Source organism: Borostomias antarcticus (genome assembly GCF_949987555.1).
Source record: "Borostomias antarcticus genome assembly, chromosome: 15".
Lineage (NCBI taxonomy): Eukaryota > Metazoa > Chordata > Actinopteri > Stomiiformes > Stomiidae > Borostomias > Borostomias antarcticus.
Window position 1 is genome coordinate 18,906,590 of NC_140248.1, and position 17,500 is coordinate 18,924,089.

At 48.6% G+C, this 17,500-nt stretch overlaps 1 protein-coding gene across 3 annotated transcripts in view; it reads right to left on the reverse strand.

Annotated features, from left to right (window-relative positions):
* The window catches only part of LOC311318724 (RNA-binding protein Musashi homolog 2), a 199,639-nt gene that overhangs the window by 39,259 nt on the left and 142,880 nt on the right, over window positions 1-17,500 (reverse strand). For all 3 annotated transcript variants that reach the window (XM_084450146.1, XM_084450145.1, XM_084450144.1), the window contains exon 10: window positions 9,214-9,288. In XM_084450146.1, the coding sequence (XP_084306272.1) occupies window positions 9,214-9,288 (75 nt within the window). The remainder of the gene's footprint in view (window positions 1-9,213; window positions 9,289-17,500) is intronic.

Consider the following 17,500-nt stretch of genomic DNA (forward strand, 5'->3'; position numbering starts at 1 on the left):
GTGTGGACAGAGCTGACAGCCTGTCTTCTCTAGGCAGCCATGTCTCTGTGTGGACAGAGCTGACAGCCTGTCTTCTCTGGGCAGCCATGTCTCTGTGTGGACAGAGCTGACAGCCTGTCTTCTCTAGGCAGCCATGTCTCTGTGTGGACAGAGCTGACAGCCTGTCTTCTCTGGGCAGCCATGTCTCTGTGTGGACAGAGCTGACAGCCTGTCTTCTCTAGGCAGCCATGTCTCTGTGTCGGCCAGTCTCTATGGCCAGGCTATGATCACTGAGTCTGGACATAGTTAATCTCTTTCTCAGGTTCCAATCAATCTCGGCACTCAGATTGTTTGCCATCGTGTACTGGCTGTTTAGAGCCAAATACGCAACATTGAAGTTTGTTTTTGTGGTAGATGTCCAATAGTTAATGTAATTTTCTTTTTCTTTATCTCTGATTTGGTTGGTCCAGATGGTGTGAGGGCTGTCCTGAGGCCTTGTGCTGTTAGAGGAGAGGAGTCCCAGGACCAGCTGGCTGAGGGGACTCGTCTCTGTGTTCTCCTCTTGGTAATGGAGAGCTTTGTGATGGTAGGAGTTGGTATTTTTAGCCGTTTGTAGAATTTGATTGCTTTTTTTTTGTATCCTAATTAAATGGGGGAATTGGCCGAGCTCAGCTCGGTATCCATTGTTGGGGATGTTCCTGTGGACTGTGAGAATGCTCTTGCAAATCTCAGACTGTATGACTTTGATTGGGTGTTTGTCCCATTCTTGATTTACAAGAGGACTCCACACATCACTACCATACAGTAACATAGGTTCAATTATAGATGTGCATATTTTGTGCCAGATTCTAACAGGTATATTTATGTTTGAAGATTTTTTATAAATGATGATAGAACCCGCACCCTACTCCAAAAAATCAATTTATTCCTTGTAATAAATGACATTTCAACCCTATCTGGGTTTTAGTCAGATTCTGACCAGGTTCTGACCTGACGAAGACCCAGATAGGGTCGAAACATAGTCAGAGCAGTCACAAGGAATAAATAGATTTTTTGGAGCAGAGTGCGGGTTCTATCATAATTTATTCACAAGTTGAAGTCAACCCTGCACAAAGTAAGATGTGCATATGATTACCTAAGTAAGTTTGAATATTTTTTTATAGCATAGAAAGCCTTTCTTCCCTTGTCTCTGAGATCATTAACAGCCAGATTGAAATTTCCTGTGGAGGTTATTTTTAGTCCCAGATATGTGTAACTGTGTGTGTGTTCTATGTCAGTGAAGCCCATGAAGAACCTATTTGGGTTTCCCTGACACCTGGGTTGTTTCTGGAAGAACACAAATGTAGTCTTTTCCAGATTCCCTGTCGGGGCCCAGGTCTGACACACATTTTGCAGGCGATCCAGTTGCTGTTGTAATGCCTCCTTAGAGGGAGCAAGCAATAACAGATCATCTGCAAAAAGTAGACATTTAATATCTGTGTCAGAGAGGGTGAGACCAGGGATATCTGACGGTTCTAGTGATTTTAATATCAGAGAGGGTGAGACCAGGGATATCTGACGGTTCTAGTGATTTTAATATCAGAGAGGGTGAGACCAGGGATATCTGACGTTTCTAGTGATTTTAATATCAGAGAGGGTGAGACCAGGGATATCTGACGGTTCTAGTGATTTTAATATCAGAGAGGGTGAGACCAGGGATATCTGACGGTTCTTGTGATTTTAATATCAGAGAGGGTGAGACCAGGGATATCTGACGGTTCTAGTGATTTTAATATCAGAGAGGGTGAGACCAGGGATATCTGACGGTTCTAGTGATTTTAATATCAGAGAGGGTGAGACCAGGGATATCTGACGGTTCTAGTGATTTTAATATCAGAGAGGGTGAGACCAGGGATATCTGACGGTTCTAGTGATTTTAATATCAGAGAGGGTGAGACCAGGGATATCTGACGGTTCTAGTGATTTTAATATCAGAGAGGGTGAGACCAGGGATATCTGATGGTTCTTGTGATTTTAATATCAGAGAGGGTGAGACCAGGGATATCTGACGGTTCTTGTGATTTTAATATCTGTGTCAGAGAGGGTGAGACCAGGGATATCTGACGGTTCGTGTGATTTTAATATCTGTGTCAGAGAGGGTGAGACCAGGGATATCTGACGGTTCTAGTGATTTTGCCAATTAATCAATATAAATGTTAAACAGGGTGGGGCTGAAACTACAGCCCTGTTGCACCCCTCTACTTTAGGGGAATAAATCTGTTTCCATATTTCCAACTTTCACAGCACATGTATTATTTGTATACATCGCTTTAATTATATCATAGGTTTTCGCCCCTACACCTTTTTCGAATAATTTCAGAAACAAATCAGAATGCCAAAGTGAGTCAAATTGAGTCAGATTATTTGAAATCTACAAAATGAGAAAATGTTCTTGTTTTGGTGGACATGTTTATTAATGAGGATGTGGAGGCAGTAGATACGGTCTGTAGTTGGATGTTGTGGTGTGAATCCACCGTGACTCTTGCTCAGGACATTATATTCACTTGCAGAATAACATCCCCAGGCTGCTGCTGACACATATACCTCTGTAATTGTTTGGGTCAAATTTATTTCCATGTTTGAAGATTGGTGTTTCCAATTCCTTTGCTCCAGATGTCAGGGAAATATCCAATGCTCAGAAACAGGTTGAATCATTTTAATATGGCAGCGTTGAATAGTTGGCATAGTTGCTAAATTTCAGCATTTCATTTAAAATACCATCAGGACCGCTGGCCTTCCTTGGTTGTAAGGTCTGGGTTTTAGATAGTAGCTCTTCTTCAGGGATTTGAAAGTCTAAAAGGTTCTGATTGTCTTGTTCTGATTCTAGAGTTCAGAGTTTGTTAAGGAGGTCGTTTTGGGCCGAATTCAGTGTGATGGTACTAGTGGTTATAGTACCTCTCTTCTCCTGTCATCCCCTGTCCTCCTCTCTCCTCCTCTCCTGTCCTCCTCTCTCCTCTGCTCCTCTCTCCTGTCCTCCTCTCTCCTCTGCTCCTCTCTCCTGTCCTCCTCTCTCCTGTCTCTCTTGCGAGGCCCAGAGGTCTGCTCCTGGTCCATGTCTGCTCCTGCTGCTGCTCCAAAGCCAAGATCCTGGCCTGTGGCTGGACCTGCAACTCTCTGTCTGTCACCGGCACTCGGCATCAACTCAACATCGCCTCAACATCACCTCAACATCAGCTCAACATCGCCTCAACATCACCTCAGCATCACCTCAGCATCACCTCAACATCACCTCAACATCACCTCAGCATCACCTCAACATCAGCTCAACATCACCTCAGCATCACCTCAACATCAACTCAACATCGCCTCAACATCACCTCAGCATCACCTCAGCATCACCTCAACATCAACTCAGCATCACCTCAACATTACCTCAACATCACCTCAGCATCACCTCAACATCAACTCAACATCACCTTAACATCACCTCAGCGCACGGTCATACGTGAGCCCCCACAGGGGCCCCCTGTCTGTCTGTCCCCCCCGGTGTGTGTGTGTGTGTGTGGGGGGGGGGGGGGGGGGGGGGGGGTGTTTATGAGTTTACCTTCCCTCAGCAGTTCAGACCAGGGTCAGCCTTACAGCGTACCTGTCACACTGCATTAGCTCATAATCTGTCCACCCCTCGATTATCTAACTGTCCTACATAGACATGCACACGCACACACACACACAAGTACACAAACGCACACACAGGCTCGTTGATAGTTGACAGTTATGATAATAGTGACTGTGATCATCTGTACGGCTCTGTGCTCATCATCCTCTACACCCCTCCCACCCCAACCCCCCCCCCATCACAGCCCTTCACTCAGCAAGCTGGCTGGGGTTAGCCTGTGTGCGCATGTGTGAACACAAACTTTATTTGTCACTATTTATAGTATTTATAATAGAAATAGCAATATCGTGTGTGTGTGTGAGGGAGGGAGATGCTTTTTTTTTTATGTATGCGTGTAATCAAGGCTTTACAATGGCCTCTCATTCACCAATTCACACACCAATGGGGGCAGCTGCGCTGCAAGATGCTAGCCTGCTCATTGGGAGCAATTTGGGGTTCAGTGTCTTGACCAAGGACCAGGGACACTTCAATGTGGAGCCGGGATTCGAACCGCCAACCCCGCGGTCATTGTACGACCCACTCACTCCAGAGCCACGGCTGTACTGTGTGTGTGCGTGCGCGCGCGTGTTTAAGTGGTGTGTGTGTGTGTATGTGGTGTGTGTGTGTGTGTGTGAGTGTGCGTGCGCACGCGTGTGCCTGTTTGTGTGTGGCGGAGATCTGAGGCAACTGGTGTGTGGCCCGGTCTTTAACATCTCTGTGACCTTGACAGCGGAGCATCTTTATGCATGAGGCCCTCGCACGCGCGCGTGCGTCCGCCCGCCTACACAACCAGGCGGAGGTCTTCAAACACCAGCCGCCCGCACTGAAAGCCAAATATTCATCTCGGAAATGGGGAGACACGCGGGCAGGAGAACACAATCACTTGTGCCAGCTTTGCATTCCCAAACACTTCTTCCAGATGGCTGATTTCCATAATGACATTGTGGCGCCTCGCTGTGCACCAATAAAGCTCGGAGACACACGGCGGCGATGGCGCTCTTCTTCCTGCCGTCCCCTCTGGTGATGGGGGTGAGGGTTAGGATCCTCTGGTGATGGGGGGTCAGGGGTGGGATTCTCTGGTGATGGGGGGTCAGGGGTGGGATTCTCTGGTGATGCGGGGTCAGGGGTGGGATCCTCTGGTGATGGGGGGTCAGGGGTGGGATCCTCTGGTGATGGGGGGTCAGGGGTGGGATCCTCTGGTGATGGGGGGTCAGGGGTGGGATTCTCTGGTGATGGGGGGTCAGGGGTGGGATACTCTGGTGATGGGGGTCAGGGGTAGGATCCTCTGGTGATGGGGGGTCAGGGGTAGGATCCTCTGGTGATGGGGGGTCAGGGGTAGGATCCTCTGGTGATGGGGGGTCAACGGTATGATCCTCTGGTGATGGGGGTCCTGACAGGGGGCCCCCTTCTCATCTATGTGTGACTTTCTCCCCTGACCCCCCCGACAGCCCCCCCCCCCTCCCCCCACCGCCTCCCCCACCTCCCTGCTCTGCCCCCTGCCGCCCAGCGGTGGTCCGTCCGGGCCCATGTGTACATCACAGGCAGGCCAGATTTAAGGCTTCCGAAACGTCACTCTCTGCCACATAAAGATGACGAAGTGCTCTGTGTGATCTGAGGGACTGGAGGCATGGTGGTGTGTGGGGGGGGGGGGGGGGGGTTGGGGGGTAGAGATACCGGGGGAGGGGGGGGGGCTGGGTAGAGATACCAGCGGGTGGACGCGACCACGGATGCCGACTGTCCAAGAGCCTCTTATCTTCCAGCGGACGGAGCTGACACCGATCTGATGCGCGTGACAACAGCAGGAAGTGGTGACAGGGCCAGGAAACGGATGGCGAGGGAAGAAAAAAAAAAGAAAAAAAAGAAGCAAATCCCCAGCCGCCACAGAAGCGCTACACACGCGCGCACGCACACACACACACACACACACACACACACACACACACACACACACACACACACGCACACACTGACGACGACAGGTCTTGTGAGGACATCAAAGGCATAGTCAGAGGGAAGCATCACACACGAATCTCCACCAGCGCTTACATTAGGGCTGGGGCCCTGTCTCTAGGGAGCGCAGACATGTTCCCCTTCCCATCCCAGTGGCTGGAGAAGACAGGAGCATCGACGTTCCCGCAAACAGCGTACCGTACGAGCAGCGGCGGTGGTCTATGCGGCCGTATTCGGCGGTCCACTCTCTGGCCTCCTCTCCGCCACTGCCCCCCCCCCAACCCCTCCAGGCTTACAGGGGAGTGCTTGAAAACAAAATGAGCTCCAGTCTCTCGACCAAAGTCAATTTTTAACCTCCCAAGCAGCCGAGATTACTGCAAATCCCCGGGAGCTACGGGGAGGCCGGCCCAATGAGTTTGTCACCTTCCCTCGTGCGCCTCCAAGGTCACGGACGATGAGCTGTCGGAGAAGGAGCGTGTTGAGTGCGTTGAGTGCGTGCGGCGGAGAGGACGGTTTCACCCGGTGATCCCCGGGGGACGGGGGGGGATTAGCCGGGTCTGGAAAGTTAACTCCCGGCGTCGCCCCCCCCCCTTTGCCCCTGGCCTCCCAGCGCTCACACGCCCCCCCCCCCCTCTCTCTCTCTCTGATCAGGGGCGTTCGGACGTCCTCCTGCTCTCCTCTGAGTCATCCTGTGGACTGACGGCAGCAGACGGCCGAGCGGCGCCGACCCGGGGCGAACAACAACAACAACAACAGCAGCAGCCAGCCGGTATCTCCACACATCTGAGGACGGGTGGCAGACCGGATGGCTGGGTGCCTCTTTCTCTCTCTGTATCTCCCCCCCCCCTCTCTCTCTCTCTCTCTCTGTCTGTCTGTCTGTCTCTCTCTCTCTCTGTATCTCCCCCCCCCTCTCTCTCTCTCTGTCTGTCTGTCTGTCTCTCTCTCTCTCTTTCTCCCCCCCTCTCTCTTTCTCTCTCTCTGTCTGTCTCTCTCTCTCTCTCTCTATCCCCCCCCTCTCTCTCTGTCTGTCTCTCTCTACCCTCCCCTCTCTCTCTATCCCCCCCCTTCTCTCTCTCTCTCTCTGTCTCTCTCCCTCTATCCCCCCCTTCTCTCTCTCCCTCTGTCTGTCTCTCTCTATCTCTCTCTCTCTCTCTCTCTCTCTCTCTCTCTGTCTGTCTGTCTGTCTGTCTCTCTCTCAGATACCACGGGGAAGCAGCCTCCACTGTCATTGTCACTCTCTCCCTCCATTTCCAGTCTAACATCCTAAAAGAGCTGTAAAAGCAGGGCTTCCTGGGGGCCCCTGTGTGTGTGTGTGTGTGTGTGTGTGTTGGGGGGGGGTGGGTGTTGTTATTGTGGGGGTAAAGGCGGGGAGTTTTTGTTATTGTGTATGAGCTGGGAGAGTCTGCCGTCGTCCATGACCAGGCTTCACTAGACTCTTGTTTCTGTCCGTTCTCCTCCGGGATGACGACTTGTCTACAAGTTCCCTTGCAGAGAGACCAGAAGAGACCGGGGTACCTTACACAACACAGCAGCCCAGCTGCCTGCCAACACGCTCTCTTTTCATCCCTCCATCCCTCCATCCTTCCATCCCTCCATCCTTCCATCCCTCCATACCTCCATCCTCCCATCCCTCCATCCCTCCATCCTCCCATCCTTCCATCCTTCCATCCCTCCATCCTTCCATCCCTCTATCCCTCCATCCCTCCATCCCTCCGTCCGCGTGCGGCCAGCGCTTACTCGGCAATGTGAGCGTTTATTACTTTCAATCCACTCGTGTACGACATGAAAAAAAAGAGAAAAGTTTTTTATTAGAAACCGCCCGTCCAGATCTTCATGCGGAAGGAGACTTGATCAATATTTGGCCCGGGGATATTTGGCTCTGACATGGGGTTTGAATTAAACATCGAAAGATCCAATTATCCTATCAAATGCCCGCAGACAGGAGCTGGGAGGGGCCGTCGGGCCGCGGCCGCGTTTGAGAGCCGACGGTCAACTGGGCCTCGCCACCGGGAACCGGGCGCGTGCGTTGAAAGCGCACCGATGCGTTCCTCAGCTGGTGCTAAATATAGCTCTGCGTCGGCCATGTCGGCGGGATCGTTAACTAAGCAGAGATGTTCCCTCTCTCCCCTTCTCCCCCTCCTCCTCCTCCTCCTCCTCCTCTACTAATCACCGACGTCATCTGCCGCCACCTGCTCCGTTTGTCACCCCGTCCGTCAGATGGTGACGTCTGGCAACCTGGAACCACACCACCACCCACCCCCCACATCCCTGCCAACACCCCCCCCCCCGGCCCCCCAGCACCCCCCCCCCCCCAGTCCCAATCTCCAGCCCGGCTCCTCTCTTCCAGAACTATCTCTGTGATCTGAGGCTGCCGTCGGCCACTTCCTTCATCCCCTCTTATCGCCGGAGCGACATGTTCGGCACGGTAAACAGACTCAGGTTAGAGTGCTTAAATAAAGCATGAAATCAACAGGGTGCCTGAGACGCTCTGGATCACACAGACAGACCCCCCCCCCCCCCCCCCTCCCTACAGGGCAGACAGACAGACAGACAGACAGACAGACAGACAGACAGACAGACAGACAGACAGACGGACAGACGGACAGACAGGCGGCAGACAGACAGACAGACAGACAGACAGACAGACAGACAGACAGACAGACAGACAGACAGTCAGACAGGCAGACAGACAGACAGACAGACAGGCGGCAGACAGACAGACAGACAGACGGACAGTCAGACAGACAGACAGACAGTCAGACAGACAGACAGACAGACAGACAGACAGACAGACAGACAGACAGACAGGCAGACTAGCGGGTACAGCTGCTCACCATCACACCACGCGCCCTCTATTTAGACTGATCATGGGGGTGTGATCCCACTCGGTGTTACTGTAACGCAGAGTCCATTCGTTTACGGTAAAACGGGATGCCGTTGAAAAGAAAAGAAAAAAACACCGTTCGAATCTAGCCCAAATGTCACCAGTTCCCTCATTTCTCTGCCTCCCAACAGATGGATTTGCATACATTGTGGCTGAGGGTATGAAAACCTCACCCCGTTTTACATGTTTGGTCATGGTGGCGTTGAGAAGCAGGGTGAAACGCAGTGAGCTGTTTACCCCCCGTATCTCAGATTTCAGCAGGCTGGTTCAGAAATCCCCTCACGTACCACACTTATCACTCCCTCAACAGCTTATCTGCTGAGAGTTTGTTGTTTGTTTGTATGTGCATGCGTGCGTATCTGTGTGGGAGAGTGCGTGTGTGTAGTATGTGCGTGTGTGTGTGTGTACGTGTGTGTGAGAAAGTGCATGTGTGTGAGAGAGTGTGTGTGTGTGTGCGTGTGTGTATGTGTGTGTGCGTGTGAGTGTGTGTGTGTGTTTACTGCGTGTGTGTGTCTGTGTGTGTGTGTGGGCATGTGTGTGTGTATGTGCACTGTATGTGTGTGTGTGTTGTCTGTGTGTGTGTGTGCGTGTGTGTGTGTGTACTGTATGTGTGTGTGTGTGCGTGTATGTGCATGTGTGTACTGTGTGTGTGCGCGTATGTACTGTGTGTGTGTGTGTGTGTGTGTGTACTGTACTGTATGTGTGTGTGTGTGTTCATGTGTTGCAGGCCCAGTCTGGAGGACAGACAGTGAAGAGCGCTCCTCACCAGGGAACTGGTAGCTGTAGCTCGGGGCGAATCCAGCGTATCCACGTCCGTATGTCGCCACGATGTTCGGGTAACCTGGAGAAGGACGAGGACAAGAACCCATGACCCACTGGACACACATACAGCAGTTAGTCAGTACAGTACTATATATGTCACGCAATAACTATGTTTAAAGTGAGGTACAGTATTATGAACTCTCCAATCTCAAAAAAGACAAGAGATTCAAACGAATGCCAGAACTTAATTTGCTCTCCAGCTCAAGAATTTGACACCTTCTTTCAGCAGCTCCGTTGATCTACTGCACTTCACACATATTCTCATCACACAATACTCGCATAACGCGCGCTCATTCACAATTTTGCAAAAAATGTGTTTCTGACTCGCGGCGGTCCCAGAATCCAATCAACCGTGATAGGAAACGACGGCGGAACGTGTGAGCATCATAATCGCGGCGCTATGGTGACACACGCCGCACTCTCTCCGCAGGGGAGGCGGAGCTTAGCTGGCGATGGCGTACCAGACGAGATCAGTCCTCCCTGCTTCGACAGAACGGATGCTAAGCAGTAGGGGGTGGGCTTGGGTGTGAGGGAGCAGACAACGTTGAAAACTAAATAGATCCGGGTGAGGTTTATGTGCGGTGATGGGACAACACACACCCAAATCATAATAACATATTTTGCGAATAAATATGCAGTGTTAAAGTAAGTGTGCGCCATTTGGGGATTCATCTGCCATCTGTTTTCAGTTTTTTATTTTTTTATTTTGCCGGCGTTGCTGACGCAGAATGTTTTATTGATGATGGCTCACGAGTTATTCTGGGGCTGTTTATTCCTCAGTATTTCTCGGTGTTGTGGAAGGGGAAAAAAATTAGCAATATGTCAGCCGGAGAAAGTTACCAGTCGAGCACACCGGGACGCATGGGAAAGTAGGGCAGATCTCAGTAACATGGAAGAACACGCGCACAAACAAAGACACAAACACACAAACACGCACGCGCGCGCGGGCGGATGATAGCTGTGTGAGCGAGGGGGCTGTGGCTGGCGGAGCCAGAACAAAGTTAAAAACAGCTGAGGTTTTGTTCGCGTGCTGTCAGAGGGCTTATTACAACCCGGAGCCCACAAGTTAATTATCTGGACAGCTTTCCAACAGTAGCAGCTGTGGGGAGCATATTGAGGAGCGGAGTGGGTGTTTGTGTGTGTGTGTGTGTGTGTGTGTGTGTGTGTGTGTGTGTGTGTGTGTGTGTGTGTGTGTGTGTGTGTGTGTGTGTGTGAGAGCAGCAAGTGTGTGACGCCACGAGAGAAACTCAAGAAGAGTTTGCACGCAAGTGTGAGTGAGTGAGTGAGTGAGTGAGTGAGTGAGTGAGTGAGTGAGTGAGTGAGTGAGTGGCTGACTTAATGAGTGAGTGAGTGAGTGAGTGAGTGAGTGAGTGAGTGAGTGAGTGAGTGAGTGAGTGAGTGAGTGAGTGAGGTTGATCATCCAACCTGATCTGTTTTAACAATATAAACAGTCAGCACCTTTTAACTGGAGGCCATCACGGCCACTATCTGTTGTCATCTCCTCATCTCAAAGCTGTTATCATCTCCAGCCAAAAGCTAAATTGACTAAATTAGCCAATAAAACAAAGGATCACCCGGGCCAGTAACCAACATGTGCAGAGTGAATCTGTTGTCCTCCACACTTGATCATCATGTTGTACATCACAGATGATCACAGATCATCACAGTTGTACATGTTGTAAGCATTTGTTGTTTATTCCCCCTTTTGTGACAGGGAAGAAGAAATCTTAATTATAAAAAACACAACTGTGTTAAAGTCTTTCAGCCCTTCATCACACTATCTTTGAATGAGCACTAATTCAATCAAACTAATTTATGAAACAACCTTTAACAAAACCTTCCACATGATTTTTCTGAAAACATAACTGTTTCACTGCTGTCTGTAAAGTAGCAAAGGATAGTTTTAGCTCATCTTTTATTTTTATGTTTTCAGTAAAAGTCATTTCTGAGCAGAGCTTTGGAAGTGTGTCCAGTAAATTGTAGTTTTTTTTGTGAGATTTCTCTACCTCTTAAAAGCAGGTATAATCTGGGTGTTGCATTTGCGTGGGGAAATTGCAGAAACGAAGACATATACCTGTAGCCTACATTATTTTGACCCACCATGTCAATTTTATTAGCATAATGGAAGATGACATTTAAGGAGGGCGATGTGCATCAGAGAAAATCCTTTTGGCGGTCATTAATCCTGGCCAACTGGCTGAAAAGCTCCCCGCACATTCAGTTGAGATGAAAATGTCTTCTGGTCGATCTAGCGGTCAGTGAAATCAACCAAATGTCAAAAGGTGGACATCATTGGATTCCTCTCGGCCTACAGAATCCAGCAATGTGCTTTTGAGCAGTATGCAGTCGATTAGTGTCGTTCTAAGCACAGAGAATAACCGCCCATTCACCACCATTCAGTGAGAACATATTTGGCTCAGGAGCAAAATACATTGCCCCATTCTGTATGACGCCTGGTCCGATACTCGGGTTCTGGGGGTGTGACGGACATATCTATCTATCTACTAATGATGGGAGCGGATGGACAGGTGGAAGGACCGACTGCCAACCATGCACTTCACCGCCTAGCCACCAGAGGGGGCTGCCACAGGATTAAAACGGCCATATCTCCACGTGGAAAGGTCACAGAGACACGTGGTTTGGACTGCCAGAAAGGTCTCGATGTAACCCAGCAGCACCAAACAGGTGCCACTCACACGCACATGTGTGCAAAGCCAAAACAACCATGATAGGAAAAAATAGGACAGCCAAAACAAGGCGCGGAATTGAAACGGCCATATCTCCACGTGGGAAGGTCACAGAGACACGCGGTTTGGACTGGGGTGTGCGGGGGTAATCAGACCGGGGGGGGGGGGGGGGGGGGGGGGCACCACAGAGGCCCATTCACCTCCATTCATCGCTTCAGCTCAGGAGCCAACATGTCAGTTTCAGATAGAGAGATAGATCAAACTAAATGACCAATTACTGATTGCTCCAATGGGTATCAGAACTACTTTATTATAAGAACATGACTGAACTACAGTATCTAAATGAGTCATCTGATCTATGTTGTAAATATAAAGACTATAACTAATGATATTTTACCCACAGTGCACCTAGCCCTGATACCTATGAGAATCCTAGCATTTAGAACAACCACGAATAGATCCAGAAGCGTCATGCCTATAGAACTTGAGGGGGTACGTGCCCCCTCAGATTTGGGGGTGTTTTTTCGTGTGTTTTTTTGTGTTATATTATTGTTTGTTTACCATTACATTTTACAATGCGGAGCTATGATTATTTTCTCTACTGAGCTGAATGTATTATTTTAATTCTGTCATAGACCACCTTGAAAAGCCACCATAACCTCCCATAACCTAAAAGAAGCCAAACACCCTCTTTCCCGGTGGATTTGGTTTCTTCCAAATTAACACTGGACCTGGAAGCCCCCCCCTCGCCTCGTCTCAGATAAACATGTTTTCATGGTCTGCTTGCATACATTTAGATTAAGGTTGTCCTTAACTGATGAACAGGTCCTCCAAATATTAGGCTACTCAGTATATCGGATTCAATATACTTCATACCTCAGTATACAGTATATCATTCGGACCAATGCCAAGTGTGTACATTTTTTTTGTTTTCCCTTACTTTTATTTTGAAAGTCCTTGAAAGAATGCTACCGGTAAGTTTAATTTCACACCGCTTGAGTGGCAACTGGTAGTGTGCTGTGTCCTAATTTTAAACTGCAAAATGCACAAAAAACACTAACATTTTGTGCCCCCTCGGTTTTTTGGGTTGCATGACCTCAAGCTCTGAACTCTGTGGATTCAGAAAGAAGATGAGCTCCTGAGAAGAATAGACTATACTTTTACCGTGACACCAAGCATCGTTTTTTTATGTACAAAGCAAAATGTACAAAAGCAAAATGGACGCACGTACAGGGGATACACTCACCCCCCCTAAACTCACTCCACACACCACAGTGACCCCAACTGGTAGGTCTGAGCTCAACTGTGTATCCGGGTCACGGCGCCACTTGTAACAGGCGTCAGGGCGCTCGTTCGCTAGCACAGCTTCTACCCTCACTTTACCGGGGTTTGAACCCGGGTCCTAGCTAGCTAGCACCTCGCTGGCGCGGATGATTTATACTGAGGTGTGAGTTTAACAAATTCAACTCGGTTCCACAGGACGGCGGCCATGTGTGTGGCATGGGAGGGGGGGGGGGGGTCGGGTGTTGGTATTTAAAGGGCACGGCGTGAACGGCGCTCTCGGGCAGCGGCGTGTTGACAATGGGGCCGTGGCGGTGGAGGCGGAGGCATACAGAGTAGCTATGCGCCCCCCCAGCCGGAGCAGGACACAGAGACCCTCCCCCCTGGGTGTGTGTGTGTGTGTGTGTGTGTGTGTGAGTGTGTGTGTGTGGGCGGAGTTAAACAAGGGGGGTGTGCAGAGAAAAGATGAAGGGAGGCAGTGAAATGAAAGGAAAAGAACAGTGGAGAGAGAGGAGAGGACAGGAGTGGAGAAAGGTAGAAAGAGAGAGAGGAGAGAGAGAGGAGAGAGAAAGAGAGAGAGGAGTGGAGAAAGGTAGAAAGAGAGAGGAGAGAGAGAGGAGTGGAGAAAAGTGGAGAGAGAGAGAGAAGTGGAGAACAGTGGAGAGAGAGAGAAAGAGAGAGAGGGGAGTGGAGAAAGGTAGAGAGAGAGAAAGAGAGAGAGAGAGGAGAAAGAGGAGAGAGAGAGGAGTGGAGAAAAGTGGAGAGAGAGAGGAGTGGAGAGGAGAGAGAGAGCAGGAGTGGAGAAAGGTGGAGAGGAGAGGAGAGAGAGAGAGAGGAGAGGAGGAGGGTGAAGAGGAAAGGAGAGAGGAGAGGACATAAGAGGAGAAGGGAGGAGAGGAGAGGGGCGGAGAGAAAGGGGGAGAACTCATTACTCAGCGGTGTAGCAGTGTTGAACCTGGCGTCTCTGCCTCCATCTCGGTAAATAAGGGCTGTCAGTGGATGTGGCCCGCTGGCTGCCTCCTAACCCTCGTATTTGCGTTATTAATATGCATGCTAATGTACCTATTTTATGGCTCAACAGTTCTGATTCACTTTAAAATCAATTATCCATCTGGTACACCCATACTTCGCCCGGTCTCAAATGTGTATTAATTTCAGCAAACATACATCGGGCACAACACAATAAAGATAAATGGCTCGATTAGGTGTAGTAAACAAAAGAACTTGGGAGGGATTTTAATGAGATTTGGCGTATAAGAACCTTACAGTTCTTTAAATAATGAGTCAGAGGTTCTAACCCCCCCCCCCCCTCCCGAATGCAAATTGCACAAAGGAATGTTTCGCTGTCCTGCTTTTTCCAATTTCATTTAGATAAGAGTGTCTCCAAATAAGTTGGCAGTTAATATTCTCACATGAGCACCTCGCCGCCCCCTCCCTGGGGGGGTGGGGGGGTCCAACCCAACGCACTGATCCATAGTAAGTTCTGAAAAGTTCACTGCGCTTGTTAAATAGTTCAGACACACGAGACAGGGCTGGGAAGCACTTAGACAGTGCTGACAGAAGCGCGTACCAGGCCCACCCCCACGTAGCCAAAATGGTTTGGCCCGATAATGGCCCAAATCCGGCAGGCCGGAAGAATTAACTCGGCCCCGTTTGCCGAAACTGAACCAGCATCTGCCTTATCAATGGCGTTATTGTGGGTCCCTCAATAATCCCATCAGTGTCTGGGAAAACACGAGATTCGGATTGTATGACACTCAAAGTACAATAAATACATTTAATTTAAAAAGCTAAATGTGCCTATTCTCAGGCGCAATCGGCCCAAGTCCACACACCCAAAACCTAGCCAAATCTGGCAGGCATTATTGGGCCAGATCCGGCTCAGTCTAGATGAGCGGCTGCCAGAACACAGCCGAGTGTGCCGACACTTAGCCGGAATCGGCCCGATTCGGCTGGCTACCTGGAACGTCAAGAGACATGTAGTAGGGTCAGCCGTCCTTAACCCGCAGATACAGAAGCAGACATGGTGGACAGAGAGAGAGAGAGAGAGAGAGAGAGAGAGAATTACCCCTCTGGGATAAATAAAGTTTTCTGAATCGAGTTGAATTGAGAGACAGAGAAAGAGAGAGAGAAGCTGTCTTTATATTGGTGTAAAGAAGACAATGCATAAGATCATGCATGTACTGTAAATAGCATGCTTGCTACTGTACGTTGCAAGACGTTTTTGTGCTGCTGTTGAGTTTGAAATTAGTTTTGTTTACATTTTGAGAAAAATCGTTTCTCCCAACTCCCTTCTCATTGGCAAATCATCAGAACGTCACACCCGTGTGCTGCAACGCCAGCTGTCCCAATTATACAGACAGCGATTTGGCAACATTACTACCTCCGTCACCGGCATGCAAGACGCAACAAAATATTCCCCCTTTCTGTGTGGGTGCTTTTTATACAGAACAGCGTGGTGTGATAAAGTGCGACATTCCCGCCATGAAAGGGCTGTGTAAAAAGCCTCAGACAGAGAGAGAGAGAGAGAGAGAGAGCAAGAAAGAGAGATTTAGAAAGTGACAGAGAGGGAGAAAAATTAAAGAAAGAGAGAATAAAGGAGAGAGAGAAAGAGTAAAGGTAAAACTTTAATCTACAGGTATATCGCTGATGTTTACACCCTGTTGTTTGCTTTCTTCCCATCTTTACCATCGCCTTTTGTACTCCAACAGTTTGCATAGTGTTGAACACATAAGTAATATAGAAACATGTATTATTATTATTATTATTATTTATTGATTTATTTATTCATTTTTAGGGGCCAGGCTGCCTCAGCTGCTATATTGGCTGTATTTGCCAATATTACTGAATCTGAATGTTCTTCTTCCTAGGAAGTCTGACTTCCCATGCATGGAAAATCACCAAACTTTGCACATTGGTCCAGTCCTATGCCAGGAGTCCTCAACGCATTGTGGGCCAAGAGACCTGATGGTGGCGCTACAGCATCCATCTAAAGTTTAAAACTTTAAAACATCATAAATCAGCCGTGTTATCACTTTGCAGCCACCACCAACATGTAGGCCCAAGTGAGCAGAAACTTCCATATGTTTCTGGCTAGCAGGAATTATGAAACCCATCACTCTGTTTTTCTCCCAAACTGTAAAACCTATCAAACCGTACTCCTCACACATTTTTTTGGTCAATTGACACCCCAATTGCCAAACTGCAAACTGTTCTTCACAATATCAAAAACTGAGCCCACAACGCATCATAATGTTTTACTGAAAACAGTACTGTATTCAGCTATTGCAAATACTGACTCAATAAGTCTCCTATGTTCATGAAAAAAATGAAAACCTTTTCATGACTTGGTAGATGTAGTGTGACAATTTTCCGAATTTTATCTCAAAAACTGTTGTTTTTTTTTACGGTATTTTGAAGTCTGTCCACATTTTGTACCCTCAAACTACTGCTGTTCATACAGGCAAAAATACACTACCCACAATCCTATAGTGTAATCCTACAGCAATGTCTCCACCAATCAGAGACGTTGTTGTTGGCAACTCCACCCCAATAGCCGACTACAACTGGCTAAATCGACTCCTGTGCCATTGATTGTTTGATTGGTTTCCACCTGTCTTGTTAGTCTGTGTATATATAGCCAGCATGTAGCTCCCTTAATTTTTTGTTCATTATTTGCCGTAGCTGTGCGTCCCTGGTGTTTCCTGTGCCAACTTGTACGTCTGTAAGCTTGTAAACTTTGTCTTTTGTTCTCCACTTATTGAGTGTATACTTTGGTTTTATTGTTTAGCCTTTGGTTTTTGCCCCTCATGGTGCCATTATTGTAACAAACATTTAGTGGAAACTGCTGAAACCTCCATGTTACATGCACCTGTGACATTTACATGCAACTCTTGTGGTTGTGATTAAGTCAGTGTGAAACCATCTATGGCTTCTCACATGGCCGGTGACTCACATCATGGCAGGTGACTCAACAAGCCCAGGGGGATGCAGAATAAAAATGCTAATGCATACTCCGCCATTGTGCTGTGACTTGATTTCTAACGATATTTTTTAATTTGTAGCTGTTTCTTCGTCTTGTTTGCATCTCTTCATCTGACCAGTCTTTTGTCTGCTTATATCTCAATCAGTCCCACCTGTGTTCAATCCAATCAAATCAATCAGTGAATCCATGCTCAGTTCAGAGTCCCACAACTCATTCCCATCGCAGTATGTAGGTCTACTAATATATGCATGCAGGATTCCTACGGTGTAAATATCTAG